The following is a 23,928-nucleotide window of genomic DNA, read 5'->3' as shown; positions in this document are numbered from 1 at the left end:
AATAAGATGAAAAGAGAGTGGGAGGCAACCATAAAAGACTCTTAAATATAGAGAATAAACTGAGGGTTGCTGGAGGGGAGGTGGGGGGTGATGAGTTAAATGGATCATGGGCATTAAGGAGAGCACTTTTTGGGATGCACACTGGGTGTTATAGGCAAGTGATGAATCACTAAATTCTACTCCTGAAACCACGACTACACCATATGTTAACTAACTTGAATTTAAATAAAAAAAAATCTTTAAAAAAATTTTTTAAATAAAAACCATTTTATATTTTTAATCTTAAACAATTATTAGAAAGGATAACTTACTTATAAGGTCAATATAAAAATTTATATAAATTAAAGCATGAGAATTTTAATTTTAGTCCTATAAAAGTTAAAATATAGTGTTAGCATTAATTTTATACAATAAAACACAGTTTACTTTTTCTTTCTTTTAGAGATGTTTGATTATTTACATGGACTAGGTATTCCTAAACTGCATAGATGGCAACAGAATGATTTTTTTTCTAGTCAATCCACCTTTAAAATTTCTCAAGTGAGGGGAAGAGGGAGAGGACAGAAGGGGGAAAAAGTGAGTGGGAACAAGCTTTAGACAAATACAAAATTATCATTGGAGAAATGCTAGTAATCTTTCTGTTGCAAGGTGAGAAAAAAGTTTAGATTTAGAAAAACTCATTTCAACACACACACACACACACACACACACACGAGTCATTAACAACTGGTTTAAACAGTAACTTGGGCTCTTGGCAATTTCATCAAGTCAAAGAATAAGAATGGAAATGAAGGATGTTTATGGAAGGAGGGAGTCTTCTTTAAAAGAAATCTCTTTTAGACAGATAAGATAGACAGTCCCAGGGTACCTGGGTGGCTCATTTGGTTAAGCTTCTTGATTTTGGCTCAGGTCATGATCCCAGAGTGGAGCACTGTGTTGGGCTCCATGCTGAGCATGGAGATTGAGATTCTCTCTCTCTCCCTCACTCTGCCCCTCTCCCTAGCTTGGGAAAGAAAGAAAGAAAGAAAGAAAGAAAGAAAGAAAGAAAGAAAGAAAGAAAGAAAAGTAAAGAAACAAAGAAAGAAAAAAACAAAGAAACAAAGAAAAAAGAAAAGGTAGACAATCCCCTTACAAGAGGTTCTTTCCCCTTTTCATTCTAAGGCATCTCCAAAATGAAAAATATAATTTATGTCAAAATTCTTCAGAGTAGCCACTACAACTCCCAACCATCCTCTGTGAAGTTATGTCAGCGAGCAGTGCAAATTCATTAGTAGGCAACCCATTAGAAATTGGTTGACAGCTGGTCAAAAATAAAAGTATCATAGAGTTTTGGACCCTAATCCCAAGGATAAATTGCCCTGCCTACTTACTCAAGAAATCAGCATGACCCTGAAGAGCCACAGAGATCATAAAAGTCCAGATATAGCACAAAATCCATGCAATCAAGGACAGAGAGCCCTCGAGCAGGGGTAACTCAAATGGTCTCAGATGTGCATGTTCTTACTGAATGGAGGTCCGAGTCATAGCAGGAGGGTCTTAGCCATCCGTGGTAGTAATTGTTCTGGCCCAATCAGCCAAAGACCATCTGGGACAAACCTGTAGTCAAACAAAGTGAGATTCACTCATTTGTTGCAATGAGAGACACTGCACCTGGAGAAACTATGGGATGTCCCACTAAACAAAGGAGAAGATGAGTTATAGGATTTGGGGGAAGAGTGACATTTAGGCGAAATTTAAATGAAGTAGTGTTTTGATAGGATCAAAGCAAAGCAAGGTCATATATAAAGGAGGCAAGGTCAGATCTGGACTGCAAAATTGAACAGGCACCTGTTTCTTTGAAAATTGCAAAGTTCGGGGCGCCTGGGTGGCTCAGTCGGTTAAGCGTCCGACTTTGGCTCAGGTCACGATCTTGCGGTATGTGAGTTCGAGCCCTGTGTCGGGCTCTGTGCTGACTGCTCAGAGCCTGGAGCCTGTTTCAGATTCTGTGTCTCCCTCTCTCTCTGACCCTCCCCCGTTCAGGCTCTGTCTCTCTCTGTCTCAAAAATAAATAAACGTTAAAAAAATTTTTTTTTTTAAAAAAAGAAAATTGCAAAGTTGAAGTAAGGGTGGAATATTGTCTTCAGAAACCTCTTCTCTGAAGTTCCACACCTGGACTGCAAATCAGTTTTGCTTCTGTGGGCCTTAGATTCTCTGAGAAAGAGTGGGATATTTCATTCTTCTTGATGTTATTTCAAACAGCAAAGTTTCTAGTCTATGATTTCAAGCATCAAGTCACTCAACATAGGGGGCTGTTTTGATGCTTTACCACTGCACCATGTCTCTGGGGGGAACATTATTATTCCTCGTTAAATTTGTGCTAACTTTATCTGTATCTGTCCTCCTAGACTGACACATAGCAGGGCATATTTTTACTTTGCCAGCTCTGGCCAATTTAATACTTTCTCAAGTTTAAAGCCTGCCAAAAAGTGATGCTCTTTCTAACACTATTCAGGACAGAAAAAAAAAATAGGATTGAGATATTATAAATCAATTCTTACTGGTTGAATATACTTAAGGGGTATGTACTGGTATATAGATGATCTTTTTTTTAAGTTTATTTATTTATTTTGAGGAAGAGAGAGTGTGGGTCTACAGGGGAAGGGCAGAGAGAGAGGGAGAGAGAATCCCAAGTCGGTTCCACGCTGTCAGCATGGAGCCTGACGTGGGGCTCTATCCCACAAACCATGAGATCATGGCCTGAGCTGAAATCAAGAGATGGAGGCTCAACCAACTGAGCCACCCAGATGCCACTAGAGCATCTTGATAAACTTTTCCATAAGGATCCAAGCTAGGGAAAACAACTCTGAATACAAAACTGCAATGTTGCACACATAAGAGGGCACAGGTTTCTACACATTCACGTTTGAAATCCTGGCTGTAAAAGGATGAGACATGGACAAATTAGATGTCTTTGCTGAAGTTTTCATCAACTTGTACTCAGCAAGTTACTTCACACTCTAAGCTGGATTTCTCTCATCAGGTTAGTGTGAGAATTAAATAGGTTAACAGCTAAATATATCTAGCATTGTTCCTTGAAATGTAAAAGAAAGTGTGGAGGAGGGGACCCTAGAATTACAGATGTATTCCTCCTAGCAGATGGGGGGGGAGGAGAGAAATAATTGTAGCTTGCACAGGGGGAGCAGGGGTCTAAAAAGATAGTCTCTATGGTGTGTTGTCTTTTCTAAAATGATCTTTTTCACATTAAAACATTTTTTAAATGTTTATCTATTTTTGAGAGAGAGGGAGACTGAGCACGAGCAAGGGAGGGGCAGGGAGGGAGACACAGAAACTGAAGCAGGCTCCAGAGTCTGAGCTGTCAGCACAGAGCCCGACGAAGGGTTCGACCTGGGGCTCAAACTCACAGACTGTGAGATCATGACCTGAGCCAGAGTCAAATGCTTAACTGATTGAGCCACCCAGGCATCCCAATCTTTTTCATATTAAAACATTTTTTTTTTTTTAACATTTTTTTTTTTTATTTATTTTTGGGACAGAGAGAGACAGAGCATGAACGGGGGAGGGGCAGAGAGAGAGGGAGACACAGAATCGGAAACAGGCTCCAGGCTCCGAGCCATCAGCCCAGAGCCTGACGCGGGGCTCGAACTCACGGACCGCGAGATCGTGACCTGGCTGAAGTCGGACGCTTAACCGACTGCGCCACCCAGGCGCCCCTCATATTAAAACATTTTTAAAGTTAGGTTACAGGTTAAAGGCTGTATATACATTTAATACAGTATTTCTTAATTTCAACATGTTTGGATTTCTTTTCTTTTTTTTAAATAATTTGGTTTTTTTTTAATGTTTTTATTTATTTTTGAGACAGAGAGAGGCCGAGCATGAGCAGGGGAGGGGCAGAGAGAGAGGGAGACACAGAATCCGAAGCAGGCTCCAGGCTCTGCACTGTCAGCACAGAGCCCTACATGGGGCTCGAACCCACAAACTGTGAGATCATGACCTGAGCTGAAGTCAGACGCTTAACCGACTGAGCCACCCAGGCGCCCCTACATGTTTGGATTTCTTAATGACTGTTATTTTCTTTTAATTTTATTGCATTGACGTTAGTGAAACTGGCCTGATTTCTGTGTTTTGAATTGTGTTTGGTTCATAAAGGCTCAAAACTAGTATATCTTCCTTGCGTTTTATACTTTTATCAATATGAGATATTTCACATTACCTTCTTTGCTTTTTACCTTGAATTCACTTTTCCCTTATACCAGTATTGTTAGTATATTGTTGTAATGCTGTATATTTTCTGATGTCAACATATATTTTTTAAGTTTACTTATTTATTTGAGAGATAGAGTGAGAGATCACAAGCAGGGGAGGGCACAGAGAAAAGGGAGAGAGACAGAATCCCAAGCAGGCTCTGCATTGTCAGCGTGAAACCCGCCATGGGGCTGAACCCAGGAACCCACAGATCATGACTTGAGCCAAAGTCAAGAGTTAGACCCTTAACTGACTGAGCCACCCAGGCGCACCCCCCCCACCCCCCACCAATGTCACAATTTTTAACCTTCTTGCATCATTTTATTTTGGATATATCTCTTATAAATGGCATCTAACGTGTCTTTAGTTTACCCATTCTGTCTTATATCATTTGAATTTAATTCATCCATGCCATGGTTTCTGTTATGTTTGGATTTACTTACTCCAGCCACCTGAATTTGTGCCTTGAATTTATCATTTTTTCTTCTAAGTATATTATCTTTCTTTTTAACTTTCTTTGTTTCCAACTATGTCAGATAAACTCTAAGGTGGCAAACACCCCGTTATCCCCTCTTCCTCATATGCACGCTTTTTTGTTAATGATCTACCCTTGACTGTGGATGGGATTTCTTAATTGCTTCTAATGAACAGAATACGGCAAAGGTGGTGAGATATCACCCCCATGATTACCTTACCTTGCATAAGACTCTGTTTTGCTATCTGACTCACTCCAGAGACTCTTCATACGGGCTTAATGAATCTGAATGGATCATTTAGACAAAGCTTATCCTGGATTGGATATTTAATAATTTTCTTTCCCACTAAAGAAGAGGGAGGGCAGATTAATTTTAGGTTAAAAAAAATTGTGGTTGAGTGCCTGTCTAGCTCAATTGGAAAAGCATGTGACTCTTGATCTCGGAGTTGTCAGTTCAAGCTCCATGGTGGGTGTGGAGATTACTTAAAAGTAAAATCTTAAAAAAAAAATCCCAAACAAACACACAATTGTGTTGTGCCCTACAGTGTTGTTTTATTGGTGGGAAATTGGCGAGACTTCAATATACATCAGTGGGGGTAACAAATGCATTATGGTACAGCCTTATGATGATTTATTACATAGCAATGAATTCTTATTTGGAACAAACAAATCACAGAATCCCAGAATATCAGGATTGACTAGAATGTCATATTTCCACTGAATAAAAGGTCCATTGTAAGAGGAAAACAAAAAAACAACTTCTGTTTTTTACCCTGTACATCTGAATTGTAGTAGGAAATAAAATTTTGAAGTTATTTCACAAGGCTGTCATCAGGAAATGAAGACAAAAGAAAAAAATCAACAAATAAAAATAATATTTTTAACCCATTCACGCCCCAATCTAATATGAAATTGAGGTTTTTTTTTTAACGTTTATTTATTTTTGAGACAGAGAGAGACAGAGCATGAACAGGGGAGGGTCAGAGAGAAGGAGACACAGAATCTGAAACAGGCTCCAGGCTCTGAGCTATGAGCACAGAGCCCAACACAGGGCTCGAACTCACGTACTGTGAGATCATGACCTGAGCTGAAGTTGGCCGCTTAACCGACTGAGCCACCCAGGCGCCCCGAAATTAAGAGTTTTTATACCATCTATAGACCAACTTCCCTGATGAACATGGATGCAAAAAATCTTCAACAAGATACTAGCCAACTGGATCCAACAACACATTAAAAAAGATTATTCACCAGGACCAAGTGGGATTTATACCTGGGATACAGGGCTGGTTCAATATCCGCAAAACAGTGTGATTCATCACATCAATAGAAGAAAGGACAAGAACCACATGATCCTCTCAATAGATGCAGAGAAAGCATTTGACAAAATGCAGCATCTTTCTTGATAAAAACTCTTAAGAAAGTAGGGATAGAAGGATGATACCTCGAGATCATAAAAGCCATATATGAAGACTCTCATTACCTCAGTGGGTAATGAGGAGACTTAGCTCTTCATTACCAACCAACCATGAGCTCCCAGATTCGTCAGAATTATTCCACCGAGGTAGAGGCCGCCTTCAACCGCCTGGTCAACATGCATCTGCGGGCCTCCTACACCAACCTCTCTCTGGGCTTCTATTTCGACCGTGACGATGTGGCTCTGGAGGGCGTGGGCCACTTCTTCCGAGAGTTGGCTGAGGAGAAGCGGGAGGGCGCAGAGCGCCTCTTGAAGATGCAAAACCAGCTCAGGGGCCGCGCCCTCTTCCTGGACGTGCAGAAGCCGTCCCAAGATGAGTGGGGTAAAACCCTGGACGCCATGAAAGCCGCCCTGCTTCTGGAGAAGAACTTGAACCAGGGCCTTTTGGATCTGCATGCTCTGGGTTCTGCCCGCACTGACCCCCATCTCTGTGGCTTCCTGGAGAATCACTTTCTAGATGAGGAGGTGAAACTCATTAAGAAGATGGGCGACCATCTGACTAATCTCCGCAGGCTGTCCGGCCCCCAGGCCGACCTGGGCGAGTAACTCTTCGAAAGACTCACCCTCAAGCACGACTAGAAGTCTCTGGAGCCCAGCAGCCTTTGAGAGGGTCCCTCTGGCATTCCCCCCAGATGTCAGGGCTTGTGCCTGAGTCTCTCCTTGCAGCCACTAGGCAGCTTTTTAGCCAACCTAGAGCCCTCTCCCAAGCCGTGAACCAAATGAAAACAATGAAGTTTTTTGCAGAAAAAAAAAAAAAAAAAGACCCAATGTCATTATCCTCAGTGGGGAAAAACTGACAGCTTTCCCCCTAAGGTCAGGGACAAGACAGGGATGTCCACTCTCACCACTGTTATTCAACATAGTATTGGAAGTCTTAGCCTCAGCCATCACACAACACAAAGAAATAAAAGGCATCCAAATTGTCCAGGAGGAGGTCAAACTTTCATTCTTCGCAGATGATGTGATAGTCTATATGGAAAACCCAAAAGATTCCATCCAAAAACTACCAGAACTAATCCATGAATTCAGCAAAGTTGCAGGATATAAAATCAATGCACAGAAACTGGTTGCATTCCTATACACCAACAACGAAGTGACAGAGAAATCAAGGAATCGATCCCATTTACAATTGCACCAAAAACCATAAAATACCTAGGAATAAATCTAACCAAAGAAGTGAAAAATCTATACAATGAAAACTATAGAAAGCTTATGAAAGAAATTGAAGACACAAAAAAATGGAAAAAGATTCCATGCTCCTGGATAGGAAGAACAAATATTGTTAAAATGTCGACACTACCCAAAGCAATCTACATATTCAATGCAATCCCTATCAAAATAACACCAGCATTCTTCACAAAGCTAGAACAAACAATCCTAAAATTTGTATGGAACCAGAAAAGACCCTGAATACCAAAGCAATCTTGAAAAAGAAAACCAAAGCGGGAGGCATCACAATCCCAGACTTCAAGCTATACTTCAAAGCTGTAATCTTCAAGACAGTATGGTACTGGCACAAGAACAGACACTCAGGTCAATGGAACAGAATAGAGTACCCAGAAATGGACCCACAAACATATGGCCAACTAATCTTTGACAAAGCAGGAAAGAATATTCAGTGGAATAAAGACAGTCTCTTCAGCAAGTGGTGCTGGAAAAATTGGACAGAGACATGCAGAAGAATGAACCTGGACCACTTTCTTACACCATTCACAAAAATAAACTCAAAATGGATGAAAGACCTAAACATGAGACAGGAAGCCATCAAAATCCTCAAGGAGAAAACAGGCAAAAACCTCTTTGATCTTGGCCACAGCGACTTCTTACTCAACACGTCTCCAGAGGCAAGGGAAACAAAAGCAAAAATGAACTACTGGGACGTCAAGATAAAAAGCTTCTGCACAGCAAAGGAGACAATCAGCAAAACTAAAGGACAACTGACGGAATGGAAGAAGATATTTGCAAACGACATATCAAATAAAGGGTTAGTATCCAAAATCTATAAAGAACTTACCAAACTCAACACCCAAAAAGCAAATAATCCAGTGAAAAAATGGGCCAAAGACATGAATAGACACTTCTCCAAAGAAGACATCCAGATGGCCAACTGACACATGAAAAAATGCTCAACATCACTCATTATCAGGGAAATACAAATCAAAACCACAATGAGATACCACCTCACACCTGTCAGAATGTCTAACATTAACAACTCAGGCAATACAGATGTTGGCGAGGATGCAAAGAGGATCTCTTTTGCACTGCTGGGGTGGGAATGCAAACTGGTGTAGCCAATATGGGAAACAGTCTGGAGGTTCTTTAAAAAATTAAAAATAGAACTACCATACGACCCAGCAATTGCACTGCTAGGTATTTATCCAAGGGATACAGATATGCTGTTCCGAAGGGGCACATGCGCCCCAATGTTTATAGTAGCACTATCAACAATAGCCAAAGTATGGAAAGAGCTCAAATGTCCATTGATGGATGAGTGGATAAAGAAGATGTGGGGTGTATATATGCTATATATATACATATATATGTATATATGTACATACATATATACAATGTATATATGTACATATGTATATACATATATACAATGTATATATATAGTATATACTATATATATACTATATATATACTATATAGTATATATATAGTATATACTATATATATACTATATATATAGATACTATATATATACTATATATATACTATATATATAGATACTATATATATACTATATATATACTATATATACTATACTATATATATATATACTATAGTATATATACTGTATATACTATATATATATGTATATATATACATTGTATATATGTATATATATATATATATACACATTGTGTATATACAATGTATATATATACATTGTGTATATATATACATTGTGTATACACAATGTATATATATACATATACAAAGATAAAGATAAAGAAGATGTGGGGTGTATATATATATATACACGTGTATATATATATATATATATACACACACACACACATATTGTATACAATGTATATGTATATATATATACAGTGTATACATTGTACTGTGTACACAACGTATATACAATGTATACATTGTATATACATTGTATACAATGTGTGTGTGTGTGTGTGTGTGTGTGTGTGTGTGTGTGTATACAATGTGTGTATATATATACAAATATATATAATGGAGTATTACTCGGCAATCAAAAAGAATGAAGTCTTGCCATTTGCAACTAAAGGGTATTATGCTAAGCGAAATTAGTCAGAGAAAGACAAATATCATAAGACTTCACTCATATGAGGACTTTAAGATACAAAACAGGTGAACATAAAGGAAGGGAAGCAAAAGCAATATAAAAACAGGGAGGGGAACAAAAATAAAAGAGACTCTTAAATATGGAGAACAAACAGAGGGTTGCAGGACAGGTTGCGGGAGGGGGGATGGGCCAAATGGGCACTAAGGAATTTACTCCTGAAATAATTGTTGCACTATATGCTAACTTGGGTGTAAATTTTTAAAAATAAATTAAATTTTAAAAAAGTTTTTATACCACTATTTTGAAATTAGAAAAAATTTTATCATATATTTTTTATTAAAAATATTTCAATAGAATATTAATTTGATCAATTATCAAATCTCTAGGTGAATATAAAGTAAATTTAAATTTTTAATTTCATATGTAGAGCAGTAAAAACATTTCTAATGTTTTTCATTTTCTTTTTATGTCTCTGAAATTATTTAAGCAGAATCAATTCTTTATTTTGAAGATTTAGTCATGTTTTGCCCATGTCTAATTTTATCATTGAAGATTTTACTACTAACATTTCTTTTCTTTTCTTTTTTCTTCTCTTTTCTTTTCTTTTGTAAGTAAGCCCTACACCCAATGTGGAACTTGAACTCATGACTCTGAGATCAAGAGTTGCATATTCTATCAACTGAGCCAGCCAGGCACCCCACTATCATTTCTTTTTATGACCATAATGTCTACCAAATCACATTTTCCCAGCTCTAATATTCACATCTAAATTTTGTCAAAAAAAGATTTTGTTCTTCAAGTTTTAGTTAATAAAGGTTTTTCTTCTTTCAGTTGAAAGTTTTTAAAATAAAATTTTAAGTTTATTTATTTATTTTCAAGTGGGAAAGTGCAGAGAAAAAGAGAGAGAGATTCTTAAGCAGGCTCCCCAGTGTCAGCGCAGAGCCCCATGCAGGCCTCAAACCCACAAACCATGAGATCTTGAGCTGAGCTAAAATCAAGAGAAGGACCCTTAACTGACTGAACCATTCAGGTACCTTGAAAGTATTGTCTTTTAGTTCAATATTTCTAAGGTTTCCTGAGTCAATATGTAAAATTTTCCATGATATGAAAAGAGATGTGATTTTTAGAAATAAAATTTACATCATTAATTTCACCATATGCAGTTTTAGGTGAAATTATTTTTATTTTATGTCATTCATACCAGTAATATTCATTTCGGATTTAACAAAAGACTGATAATTTGTATTTTTCTCTTAGAAAATCCATGAGAAAATTACACACTTTTTGTGTGTAATTACTGAAGCTTCCTCCATTGTGCTAGATGGTCTAATATTTGGCCAGTCTAATTTCTCCACATACTTAGGTCAGTTTCTATATGATGTAACAACTTTCCACACTATGGCTAATACAAAGAATAAATAGTGGTATATGAAAATATTCTGAATGTCCAAAATGACAGAGTCAAAGTATCCTACTTCAGTAACACAATTATAAGGTGGATAATAAAATTTATTTTGCATTTTAGGAACTAACTAGTTCAGTCATATTAAGATATAATGAAAGCAAACTAAAAGGGCTTAAGCTAACATTGTATCTCTCTTAAACTAGAAAAAACAAGTAAAGACCAATGTTGGCACACACACAAGAATAAAATGAATTAGTACAAATATGTTATAAGTAGCCCTGTAGATTATTCAGCCTTTTTGAAGAGCACAATAGATATACAGTTATACTACTTTGAGAAATGTACAAGAATTCCTCAAATCCAAAGGAATAAAAAATATTATGCAAAGCTATTTATAGCCTTCTTCATACCAACTGAATTCTGAAAACCCCAAATTGTAACCATGATCTTATAAAAATGGTGGAATGTATACAAGAACACATACCTCTTTATGAACATTTACTTTTTCTTTAAAAAAATTTTTTTTAACGTTTATCTATTTTTGACAGAGAGGGAGAGACAGAGTGTGAGCAGGGAAGATTCAGAGCAAGAGGGAGACACAGAATCTGAAGCAGGCTCCAGGCTCTAAGCTGTCAGCACTGAGCCCAACATGGGGCTTGAACCCACAAACTGGGAGATCATGACCTGAGCTGAAGTTGGACGCTTAGCCGACTGAGCCACCCAGGTGCCCCTATTTTTTCACAGTGAAAATTCATTTACATTTCCCCACATTTACACTAACTCTTTTCCATTTCTTTTTGTATCTCAGGACTTTCCTCTGGGGTTCACTTATTTTCTATATTTACTTAGGCTTTAACATTTCCTTTAGTGAAAACTTCCTCATGGTGAAGTGTTATTTTTTTTCCAGAAAATATCTTAATTTCACCTCCAATCTTGAAAAAGGTTTGGCTGATAGAGAATTCTTGGTCACAGTTAGCCTATTTCAGCATAGTAAATATATCGTTCCACTGTCGACTGGCTTCCATACTTTCCACTCAGAAGTCAGCTATAAGCCTTACTGCTGCTCCTTTGGAAATAATACTTCTCTCCCCAGTTGCTTGTTATTTTACTCCCTTATTTATAGTTTTTTCATATTTTTATTTATTTATTTTTATTTTTTTTTAAAGGAAATTCTTTTTTTTTTTAATTTTTTTTTTAACGTTTATTTATTTTTGAGACAGAGAGAGAGCATGAACGGGGGAGGGGCAGAGAGAGAGGGAGACACAGAATCAGAAGCAGGCTCCAGGCTCTGAGCCATCAGCCCAGAGCCGACGCGGGGCTCGAACTCACAGACCGCGAGATTGTGACCTGAGCTGAAGTCGGACGCTTAACCGACTGAGCCACCCAGGCGCCCCTAGTTTTTTCATATTTTTAAAGGGAAACTTCCAAGAATACACTAGACTAGAAATAATCATATAAAGGACTCATGTACCCATCACCCATTTAAAAAAATTATCAGTGTTATTCCTATCTTTTTTTTTTCTATGTTTTTCTTCTTATGCTGTAAATACCATATACCATACCATGTTAGCACAAATGTTTTTTTGTATGTATCTCTAACAGGTAAGAACTTTCTAAAAAATAACTATGTACTATTGTGATGTCCGTATTTTAACTTACTGTGTTTTAAAACTGTCTTGTCATGGTTGATTGAATCTGTTTCAAATAAAGGCATATAATTTGTACTGGATGGATTTGTATTTTTTTAGTAATAACTTGAAGGAGATATAACTCGTATAGTTAAAAAATTCATCTTTTTTAAATGTACAATTTAATGGTTTGCAGTTCACAGAGTTAGGCAACCATCACCACTTTACAACTTTTTCTTCACCCAAAAAGAATTTCATACATAAAAGCAATAATTTTCTACATCTTCTTCTAGCCCCTGGGCAACTGTTAATCTTTTTTAGGTCTTTATGGATTTACATAAATGGAATCACATAGTATGTGACCTTTTGTGTCCAGCTACTTTCAGTTAGCATGATGTTTTCAAGTTCCATCCATGTTGTAGTATGTACCAGTGCTTTATGATATTTTACAGCCAAATAATATTCTATCATATGGATATACCACACTTTGTTTATCCATTCTTTAATTGATGAACATTTGGATTGTTTCTATTTTTTGGCTATTATGAATAATGTTACTATGAATACTTAAGTACCAGTTTTTGTGTGGACATGTTTACATTTTTTTGGTATATATTTAAGAATGAAATTGCTGGGGGGTGGGAGGGAGAGGAGGGTGGGTGATGAGTATTGAGGAGGGCACCTTTTGGGATGAGCACTGGGTGTTGTATGGAAACCAATTTGACAATAAATTTCATATATTGAAAAAAAAAAGAATGAAATTGCTGGGCCCTATGATAATTCTACATGTAACTTTTTGAGGACTATGTCACGTTGTTTTCCAAAGTTGCTCCTATTTCACATTCCAACCAATAATATATGAGGGTTCTAATTTCTCCATATTCTCACCAAAACTTGTTATTGTCTGTTTTTTTTATTTAGTTATCCTAGGGTGTGTGAAGCAGTATCTCATTGTGGTTTTGATATTTTCGTTTCCCTAATGACTAATGATGTTCAATATCTTTTCATGTACTTTTTGACCATTTGCATATCTTCTCTGGAGAAATGTCTATTTGGATGTTTTTGCACATTTAACAATTGGGTTTTTTTTTTCTGAGTTGTAAGTGTTCCTTATATATTCTAGATACAAGTCTTTTTATCACATATATGTTTTTGCAATATGCTCTCCCATTCTGTGTGCTGCCTTTTTACTTACTTGTTGTCCTTTGAAGTACATGTTTTTAATTTTGATGAAATCCACTTTATCTATTTTTTTCTTTTGCATTTTTTCTTTCAGAAAGTGTTGCCTAAACACAAAGATTTACTCCTATGCCTCTACATTTTCTTCTAAGAATATTATAGTTTTAGCTATTGTATTTAGATGTTATATCTATCTGCAGTTAATGTTCGTATATGTTATGAAGTACGGGTCCAAATGCAATTTTTTTGCATGTTGATATCAAATTGCCCCAATACTGTTTGTTTAATTTTTTAAAAATGTTTTATTTACTTTTGAGAGAGAGACAGAGAGACAGAGTGTGAGCGGGGTAGGGTCAGAGAGAGAGGGAGACACAGAATCAAAAGCAAGGTGCAGTCTCTGAGTTGTCAGCACAGAGCCTGATGCAGGGCTCAAACTTGTGAACCTCAAGGTCATGACCTGAGACAAAGTTGGACGGACGCTTAATATACTGAGCCACCCAGGCGCTCCAATGCTGTCTGTTTAAAATATTATGCTTCCTCCATTGAATTGTGTTGGTAACATTGTCAAAATTCAATTAATTATAAATATAATGATTTATTTCTGTACCCTCAACTCTATCTCATTGATCTATACATCTATCTTTATGCCAGTACAACACTGTCTTGATTAATATAGTAGGAAGTTTTTGAAGGAAGTTTTGTAGGAAGTTTTGAAATCAGGAAGGGTGAGTCCTCCAACTTTGTTCTTTTTTTCCCCTAAGTTTGTTTGGCTATTCTGGGTCATGTAAATTTACACAAGAATTTTAAGGTTAGCTTGTCAATATCTGCAGAATATGCAGCTGAGGTTTTGATAGTGATTGCATTGAATCTATAGATCAAGTTAGGGAACACTGTCATTTTAACAACATTAAGCCCAGTCCCTGAGCACAGGATTTCCATTTAACAATGTCTTCTTTCATTTCTTTCAGCAATATTTTATAGTTAGATATTTACAAGTCTTACACTTATTTTGTTAAATATATTCCTAAGCCTTTCACTCTTTTTGATGCTATTATAAAAATTATTGTTTTCTTAATTTTATTTTTGGATTGTTCATTGCTAATGTATAGAAATAAAGCTGATTTTCATGTATTTATCTTGTACCCTGCAACCTTGCTGAGCTCATTCATTACTTCTAATTTTTGTGGAGTCTTTAGGATTTTCTACATACAAGATTATGTCATCTGCAAATAGAGATCGTTTTACTTCTTTTTCAATCTGGAAACCTTTTATTTTTCAATCTTGCCTAACCAGTTTGATTAGAAACTTCAGTACAATAGAAGCATCAAGAGTTGACATCTTTGTGTAGTTACTCATTTTAGGGAGAAAGCATTCAGTATTTTTGTTTTTGTTTTCTTTTTTGCATTCAGTCTTTCTTAAGCATGATATTAGCTGTGGCGTTGTCTAGATAGTTTTTATCAGGTTGAGGAAGTTCCCTTCTATATGTCTGCTCAGGCTGTCATAACAAAATATTACAAACTGGGTGATTTAAACAGTAGGCATTTATTTTCTCACAGTTGTGGAGGGTAGAAGTCCAAGATCAAGGTGCCAGCAGGGATGAATTCTGGTGAGGCATTTTTTACTGGCTTACATATGTCCTCCTTCTTGCTGTGTCCTAGCATGGTCTTTGCTGTGTATGTGTGTTGAGGAAGAGATTGATCTCAGGTGTTTCTTCCCTTTCATATAAGGATACCAGGTCTATCAGATTAGGATCATACCCTTATGACTTCATTTAACCTTAATTACCTCCTTAAAGGTCCTATTTCCAAATACAGCTGGGGGTTAGGGCCTTAACATATGAATTTTAGCAAGGGAACACAATTTAGTTCATAACACTTTGTATTCCTAGTTTGTTGAATTTTTTTTTTTTTTTTATCATGGAAGGGCATTGGATTTTGTCAAATGCTTTTCTGCAACTGTTGAGGTTATCATATAGTTTTTGTACTTTTGTATATTAATATGGTATGTTATGTGGCATTGATTTTTTAAATGTTAAGCCAACCTTGCATTCCTGGGATAAATTCCACTTGGTCATAGTGTGTAATTGTTTTTATATGTTGCTGGATTCTCTTTACTAGAATTTTCCTAGAATTCCTAGAATTTTTTTAAGACTTTAGGTGTATAAATATTCATAAGAGATATTAATCTGTAGTGTTCTTGTTATATCTTTGCCAGGTTTTGATATTAGGGTAATACTGGCCTCATAGATTAAGTCAGGAAGTGTTCTCTCCTCTTTTGTTTTTTGGAAGAGTTCATGAAGGATTGGTTTTAATTATTTGGGGGGGGGCTGTCTGTTAATTCTTTAAACATTTTGGTAAAATTCACCAGTGAAGCATCAGGTTCTTCATAGAAAGTTTTTTTTTTTAACTTAAAATTTTTAATTTTGTACTTTTTATGTTAAAAAAAAATTTATTTGGGGGCACCTGGGTGGCTCAGTTGGTTAAGTGTCCAACTCTTAATTTCAGCTCAGGTCATGATCTCATGGTTCATGGGTTCAAGCCCTGTGTTGGGATCCACACTGACAGTGGGAAGTCTGCTTGAGATTCTCTCTCTCTCCCTCTCTCTCTGTCCCTCCCCTGCTCATGTGCTCTCTCTCTCAAAATAAATAAACTTAAAAAATACTTTCTTCAATTTTTCTTTTTAAGTTTTAAAGTAATCTCTATCCTCAATCTGGGCTTGAACTCACAACCCCAAGATCAAGAGTTGCATGCTCTACCAACTGAGCCAGCCAGGCACCCCTCTTCATAGAAAGTTTAAAAAAAACTATTAATTCAATCTTTTGTTCAATTTGTCTATTTCTTCTTATATAGTTTCAGTAGTTCTTATCTTTCTAGGAATGTGTTCACTTCACCTGGGTAGCTAATTTGTTGGTATACAGTTGTTCATTATATTCCCTTAAAGGGGAGTTACAACACCATAAAGTTCTGAGTCATTAAAAAAAAAAAAAAAAAAAGAATCTTGGATTGTTGCAAGACTATTTCCAGAGACCTAAAAAAAAGTTGATTTTGACAGTTTTTTGCCACTGCCCTCATTGCTTTTATAGCAAAATGAAATTTTGGATGTCCTCACTCTGCTGTTCTGTAAGTGCTTCTGATTACTGTCTGTTGTATATCTACTCCATATACACATATACATATATATTTAATAATGACTAATAAATTTAGTAATTTAATAATGACTATTTAGTATCTCACACCCTCTAGGAGAGTTGGAAAGCCACACTTTGAAACTCTCATCCAGGAACAATTCCTGAATCATACCACAGAATTGGTTCCATAAGGATTCCTCTGTTTCCACTGCTGCTCCTGTTGCACACAGATGCTGCCACTAGAACCTTTAGGAAATTAGCTCCTTTAAGAAAGTACCTGCAACCATGGCTGCCACCTGTCCTAGCACTGACTCCACTAAATCAATTTGATTCACTAGCTCCCTGTCTCCAAGTCTAATGTAGGAGGATTTTGATTGATAGGTCACAAATCTGTGCTCTGGCTGTGAGCCTGGGAAGGTGATTATTAAATTACTATTTTAGGGACATCTGGGTGTCTCAGTCAGTTAAGTGTCTGACTCTGAATTTCAGCTCAGGTCATGATCTCACAATTCATGACCTCAAGCCCCACGTCTGGCTCTATGCTGACAGCGCAGAGCCTGCTTGGGATTCTCTCTCTCTCTCTCTCTCTCTCTCGCTCTCAAAATAAACCAAACCAACCAACAAACAAAAATCTTTAATATTTGTTTAATGTTTATTTATTTTTGAGAGAGAAAGACTGAGTAGGGAAGGGGCAGAGATAAGGGGAGACACAGAATCTGAAGCAGGCTCCAGGCTCTGAGGCATCAGCACAGTGCCTGATGCAGGCTGGAACTCACAAACCATGAGATGATGACCTGAGCCGAAGTCATATGCTTAACTGACTGAGCCACACAGGTGCCCCCCAAAAATGTCTTAAAAAATTTTTTTTGAGTGTTTCTCCTTACTTCTTGCCAGGCCTCCTATGATAAGAATTCTCCAGACATGGGGAAGTTCTCTCCATTTTGCATATAATCCGTACAATGTCATAATTAAGGCATAATGATTTGTACATTAAATGGTTGCTTGCGATAATAATCTTGCCTTCCATAAGTCTTCTTTACTCTTGGAACCACCTCACTGCACACTTTTTTCAAGTCACTTATTTGTTGAAGAAATGGAACATTCTAATTGTTGAATTTTCCATATTCCAGATTTAGATGGTTGCATTCTCATGGTAATTTAACATGTGTCTCCATTTCTTGTTATTTCCTTGTTACTGGTGGTTGGATCTAGATTTAGCTGCCTTTAAGGTTTTTCTCTTTGTTGTTAAATATTTTGGCTTCACCAAGATGTATCTCTGTATAGATTTCACTGTATTTTTCCTACTTGCAATTTGTTGGTATATTGAATCTGTAGATTGTCTTTCATCAATTCTGGAAAAAATTCAGCCATTTTCTCTTCATATATTGTCTCTTATTCTGTCTCTTTTTCTGGGGGGGGGGGGGTGGGGTGGGCCTCCCTGCAGGAAGACCCTAGCGCTCCTCTCCCATCCCTCAGCCATGCACCTTGCTCACCTTTTCAGCTGGCTGCTATATCCTTTATGTCATTTGTTCTCCATGGCAATTTTCATGTGTTTGTTTTTCCATGCTACATTTTAGATAGTTTCTTCTCATCTGTCCTTCAGTTTACTAATTTTTAAGTTGCATCTACTCTTGTTTTCAGACTCATCCATCCTTGGTTTTTAATTTCGTTTATTGTATTGTTTTATTTGTATAAGTTCTGATACTTTATCAGATCTACTATTGCTTTTAAAAAAAAAAAAAGTATTTAAAAAGAGGGGCAGGGGGAGAGAGAGAATCCCAAGCAAGCTCAAAGCTCAGTGTGGAGCCAACACCAGGCTTGATCCCGTGACCCTGGGATCATGACCTGAGCCAAAATTAAGAGTTGGACACTCAACCAACTGAGCCACCCAGGTGCCACTACTATGTTGCTTTAATAGCTTCCTCTTCTTTGGAGATATTTTCAAGCTTATATTTTATTTCAATGTAATAAGCATGGGGGGGCCTAATATCTGCTGGGTTTGTTCACTGTGTTCTCACTCACGGTGGATTTTATTATGTATTGGTTATTATGTTTGAAAAAACATTCATAGAAACAATCAGAAATCAAGGATGAAGAAATTATTTTCATTTGCTTTTCCAGGCACTTGATGCCCCTTACTTTACTAGAACTATCTTAATCTAAATTCTGAGATTAAAGTTCCCTTAACTGCCCAGGTAAGGAAACTGGGTTCTCTTGTCTTTTGTAAGCCTTTAATTTGACTAATTGGGGTATCAGAGTCTCCCCTTGGGGGTGGCCTAGGCTTTTGACTTCTGTGCCCATTGGTGAGGCCATCAAACCCAACTTTGAGTGCTAGGCTTATTCTCCGGGTTTTAACATTCTCTTAGATTAGAGTTTAGCCAGGTGAATTATTCATGATCTTTTTAGCTCTTTTAAGGATATTTAAAAATATTTTGCATCCTGCTGGTCTTCCATAGGATTCGTTTGAATTACTTAGGCCATAGTTGCTGAAAACAGAATTATGCAATACTTTTTGAAAAAATTATGTCTGATAATTCTAATATAGTTATAGACATACACTTGAGTACATATTATTACCCTATATGGAGGAATGTGCTAATGCATGGAAATGTATGTACTACTAAATAAAAAAATAGAATATGATCTTAGGAGCATTTTATGGAATAATTTTAAGAACCTTTGACATCTTCATGTAATGCTTTTTCTTTTCTCATGGCAACAAATGTAGTTAATAAATTGTGACCACTGTTCCTAAATTGTACTAAAAATTTGCATACCTTTTCCAGAATTGCCAAGAGAACAGTAATTAACGCCTAATGCCTATGTTTTTCCTGGTTAAGAGTATCTGATTGATTCTATTAAAAGGCAAAGGAGAGAAATTTGTCCCCTGTGTCTCTAAATGAAGAGAGGGATGATTTCATCAAGGGGCAAATATTTATACCCAGGAGAATTTAAATAGAAAGATTTAAACAACAATAACACTAGTCTAGTAGTATTGTGGAACTTGGCTATGGGTCATTGGTAAATCTCTGTACCTGCCACTAACACCAAGACCCTCCTCTCTTGGGGTTGAAGATTTAAAAAAAAGAAAGAAAAGAATCCCACTGTCAGCAGAGAACTGAAAGTGATATGATATGGTGTGACTGAATGTCACTGTGTTGGTTGGGGAACAACAACAAAAAAACCCTTTTGTTGATGTCTGTATCTTCGTGTTCTAAAACATCATGCTAATAGTAATTAAAATAACTTTTAATTAAAAGAATAAGGTAAGACCTAGGCCGGGGTGAACTTATTCTCGGTTTTGACAGGCTCTAAGTCCTATGTTTACATGGATTATAACTAAAGAATAAATACATGAAAAACATAGAAGTGTATTTTAAAATTTTTTTTGCGTTTTTATTTTATTTTTGAGAGAGAGACACACCACGAGTGGAGAAGGGGCAGAGAGGGAGACACAGAATCTGAAACAGGCTCCAGGATCTGAGGTGCCGGCACAGAGTATGACGTGGGGCTCAAACTCACGGATGGTGAGATCATGACCTGAGACGAAGTCGGACACTTAACCAACAGAGACACCCAGGTGCCACAGAAGTATATATTTTAAATAAGATCAAAAGTAAAATTGGGGAGTCTTTTTGTTTCTGATGCAGTCGTTCAAATGTATAATTTAAAAGAATTTGAATTGTATCCATACTGCATGTATTTTAAAATCACTTTTCATCCAGAATATGAAGTAATGCATACTCGAAAATGCCTTTTCCTTTTCCTTATTTCCAATGATATGTTAAGTGCAGTGCTACAGTCCTAGAAAGTAGTAATGAAAATTCTTAGACTTACTTTCAGTATTTAAAAAAAACTTTTTTTAACGTTTATTTATTTTTGAGACAGAGACAGAGCACGAACAGGGGAGGGGCAGAGAGGGAGACACAGAATCTGAAACAGGCTCCAGGCTCTGAGCTGTCAGCACAGAGCCCGACGCGGGGCTCGAACTCACAGACCGTGAGATCATGACCTGAGCCGAAGTCGGACGCTTAACCGACCAAGCCACCCAGGCGCCCCTATTTTCAGTATTTTAAAAGTCTGATAGAAATCACAGATTTTAAAAAATCTGCACAAGCCAATGAAAATATTATTGCTTTGATTTTGACTGGCAATAAATTTGGTGGTATGATGCTGATTATCACACTATGGAAATTCTGATTGGCTCAGTTGTTTAAGCATTGGACTTTTGATTTTGGCTCAGGTCATGATCTCACAGGTTCATGGGATTGAGCCCTGCTACAGTCTCGGGATCTGCCAACAGCAGAGAGCCTACTTGGGATTCTCTCTCCCTCTCTCTCTCTCTCTCTGCCCCTCTCCCCAGCTTGTGTGAGCACGCGCTCTCTAAAAAAAAAAAAAAAAAAAAAAAAAAAGTATCATCACATGAGAGCAATATACTTGATAACATGTATTCAAAACATATAGTCCATGGAAGAATATATTTAAAAGACTTGTCCTGGTAATGGAAAATGTTGGAACTATCCTAAAATACCACCTAGCCCCCACTATCACATCATTCTTTCATCCTTCCACTTACATGGTCTATGAGAAACTTATGTCCCAAATGTCTCATGGTTCAAGAGACAACCTAAATAATGTCAATCCCATTGGACAGATCTCTCATGAGAATAAGGAGTTTGCTACAGATTATCAAGGCTTCAGTGTCATCAGAGGGAAAAGAATCAATCAATTGTACTAAAATCTTATTTTCCTACAAAAGATCTCAGTACTTACAAATTAATTGTATTAAAGACTGCTGACCAATCTTAATGCTAACAGATCATTCCCATAGGTGGCAAAAGCTTGTTCATAATCTAGGACTCAAGAGATGCTTAAGGGAATAGAAATCTAAGATTCCAAAATGTAGTGCATTTTTTTTTTCTTTAAAGATTGTTTGAGAGAGAGAGAAAGTGCAGGCACACACAAGCGGCAAAGGGGTAGAGAGAGAGAGAGAGACAGACAGCAAGTGAGAATTCCAAGCAGGCTCCGTGCTGTCAGCCCAGACCTCCGCACAGGGCTTGAACTGTTGAGATCACGACCTGAGCCGAAACCAAGAGTTGGATGCTTAACTGAGACACGAGGTGCCCTGTGAGTTGGTATTTTTAATCAGCTAACTTCTACAATTTTAAAATCAGGGGATTAACCAAAATTTTCATAGGGCCTTTTGTGGGGTTGGCAGCTCCTGTCTTTTAATAAAACTATCACCCTATGTAAGTGTTGACAACCCAAGACACAAATACCCAAGTAGAGAACATCTGAAGACACCCCTTGTGCAACCTCATCAATGATAGCAAATTCAGTAAATTTTAGTCAGTTACCATAAAAGCCACCAACTGCCAAGAGCCTTTTAAAGTAGATAGCTTTCAAAGAATTTCTCTGAATCCACCCTTAAAATATTTATGTATGGATAGGCATTTTTCTGTCAGAAGAGAATTCATTTTTGGTCAGATTCTGGAAAGGACATAACCACTGGAAAAGCATAAGGAAATTTTTTTTTTTTAAGAGAGCACGTGCAAGCAAGCACATGAGCAGGGGAGGGGCAGAGAGAGGGAGAGAATCCCAAGCAGCTCCACACTGTCAGTGCAGAGTCTGTTAGGGGACTCTATCTCACAAACCCTCACATCCTGTCCTGAACTGAAAATTGAGTAGGACGCTTAACCAACTGAGCCACCCAAGCACCCCTGCAAGATACTTTCTTACATATTTCTAATTTGTGTTGGCCTTTGATAAACTCTAACCATTCTGTTATTCAACATTTCTAGGTTTTAAGTAAATCAGAAATTATACTGAATATCCTTTTTAAAACTACAACTCCAGGCACCTGGATGGCTCGGGTCGGTTGAGTGTCTGACTCTGGATTTTGGCTCAGGTAAGGACCTCACGGTTTGTGGGACTCTCTTCCCCTCTCTCAAAACAAACTTAAAAGAACAAACAGCCTACAACTTACTCCCAACACCCTCTGACAATGTACCTCCCCCCAAATGGGGGTACACCTTTTTAAAAAGATTTTTAAGTTTTCTCTACCCCCAACGTGGCACTCAAACTTACAACCCTGGGATCAACACACATGATCCACTGCCTAAGCCAGACAGCAACCCAAAGGGGTGCACCTCTTAAATGACTCCTAAAAGAATAAAACCAGGGGTCAAACTGCCACATAAACACAAATCTTCAGTGTTTATTTTCCTGTAATCCCCAGGACAGCACTATATTCTATCCTAGTTTATAAAAAGCAGTTCAGTGTTATAGGTGGTTTCTTACCATTTCAACCAAAATTTGTTGAAATTCCACATCCAACCCTTCCACATCCAACCCAAGACAAAAATACGAAACCCCATCTAATCCTAACAGACCATATTTTATGAATGACTTCATAGAAAAGGCAATAAAAAAATAGTTTATACAACTGCAGCATCCTTAATAGTGATTCAGTGAAATTTAGCATCCCGTGGTTGACATCTTATCAAATCTTGGTATTGGGTAGTGATGACGTTCTCATATATTAAAAAATTATTAAAGTGTAAGATTATCAAGAAGTCCAGTCCCTATCACCATTTTGAATGATGCATCTGAGAATGGAATAAAAGCTCTGCTTATCCACATTAGTACCCCAACACACATCTTAATTCTTAATATCCCCAATTATATAAATTTAACTGAAACTAATGAAATCAAGTTTCTATTAGGATGAGGAACACCACACAGAACTTGGTCAAAACCATTCAGATAGCATGCTTAACAAAATACACAGGCTACTTGAATATGTTTGTCATAGGCTTTCAGAATTTCCATCCTCACCCCTTCAATTAACTTATCAAATTACTTAGTTCTAAATTAATACTTCAGGGTATCTTGATAACTTTCATTCATCAAAATCAAGTGCCTAGAGCACTTTTCTTGGCTTATTTAAAATTTACATCATTTGGCACTTATAGAGCCTAAATTCTTAGTAAGAGTCCAAAGCTTCTTGAGGGGGTAAAAAACCAAGCACATTGTTTTTTTTTTGTAAACCTCAGACAATAATCTCTAGATGTAGTGTATTTCTTCAAAGCCATATATACCAAGACTTGATTGAAGAGTTTGGA

At 37.1% G+C, this 23,928-nt stretch overlaps 1 protein-coding gene across 1 annotated transcript; it reads left to right on the top strand.

Annotated features, from left to right (window-relative positions):
• The first annotated feature begins 6,245 nt into the window (after positions 1–6,245).
• Positions 6,246–6,872, top strand: LOC122217088 (ferritin light chain-like). Its single transcript, XM_042933980.1, has one exon. The coding sequence runs from the start codon at positions 6,246–6,248 to the stop codon at positions 6,738–6,740; it is 495 nt and encodes a 164-aa protein (XP_042789914.1). The 3' UTR covers positions 6,741–6,872.
• Positions 6,873–23,928: the final 17,056 nt, after the last annotated feature.

This window comes from Panthera leo, chromosome B1 (genome assembly GCF_018350215.1).
Source record: "Panthera leo isolate Ple1 chromosome B1, P.leo_Ple1_pat1.1, whole genome shotgun sequence".
NCBI lineage: Eukaryota > Metazoa > Chordata > Mammalia > Carnivora > Felidae > Panthera > Panthera leo.
The sequence above is the reverse complement of the archived record's forward strand: the minus strand, read 5'-3'. Positions and strand labels throughout refer to the sequence as shown.

Coding starts and splice junctions, on each gene's coding strand:
- LOC122217088 (XM_042933980.1), top strand. CDS start 6,246: ATGAGCTCCCAGATTCGTCAGAATTATTCCACCGAGGTAGAGGCCGCC.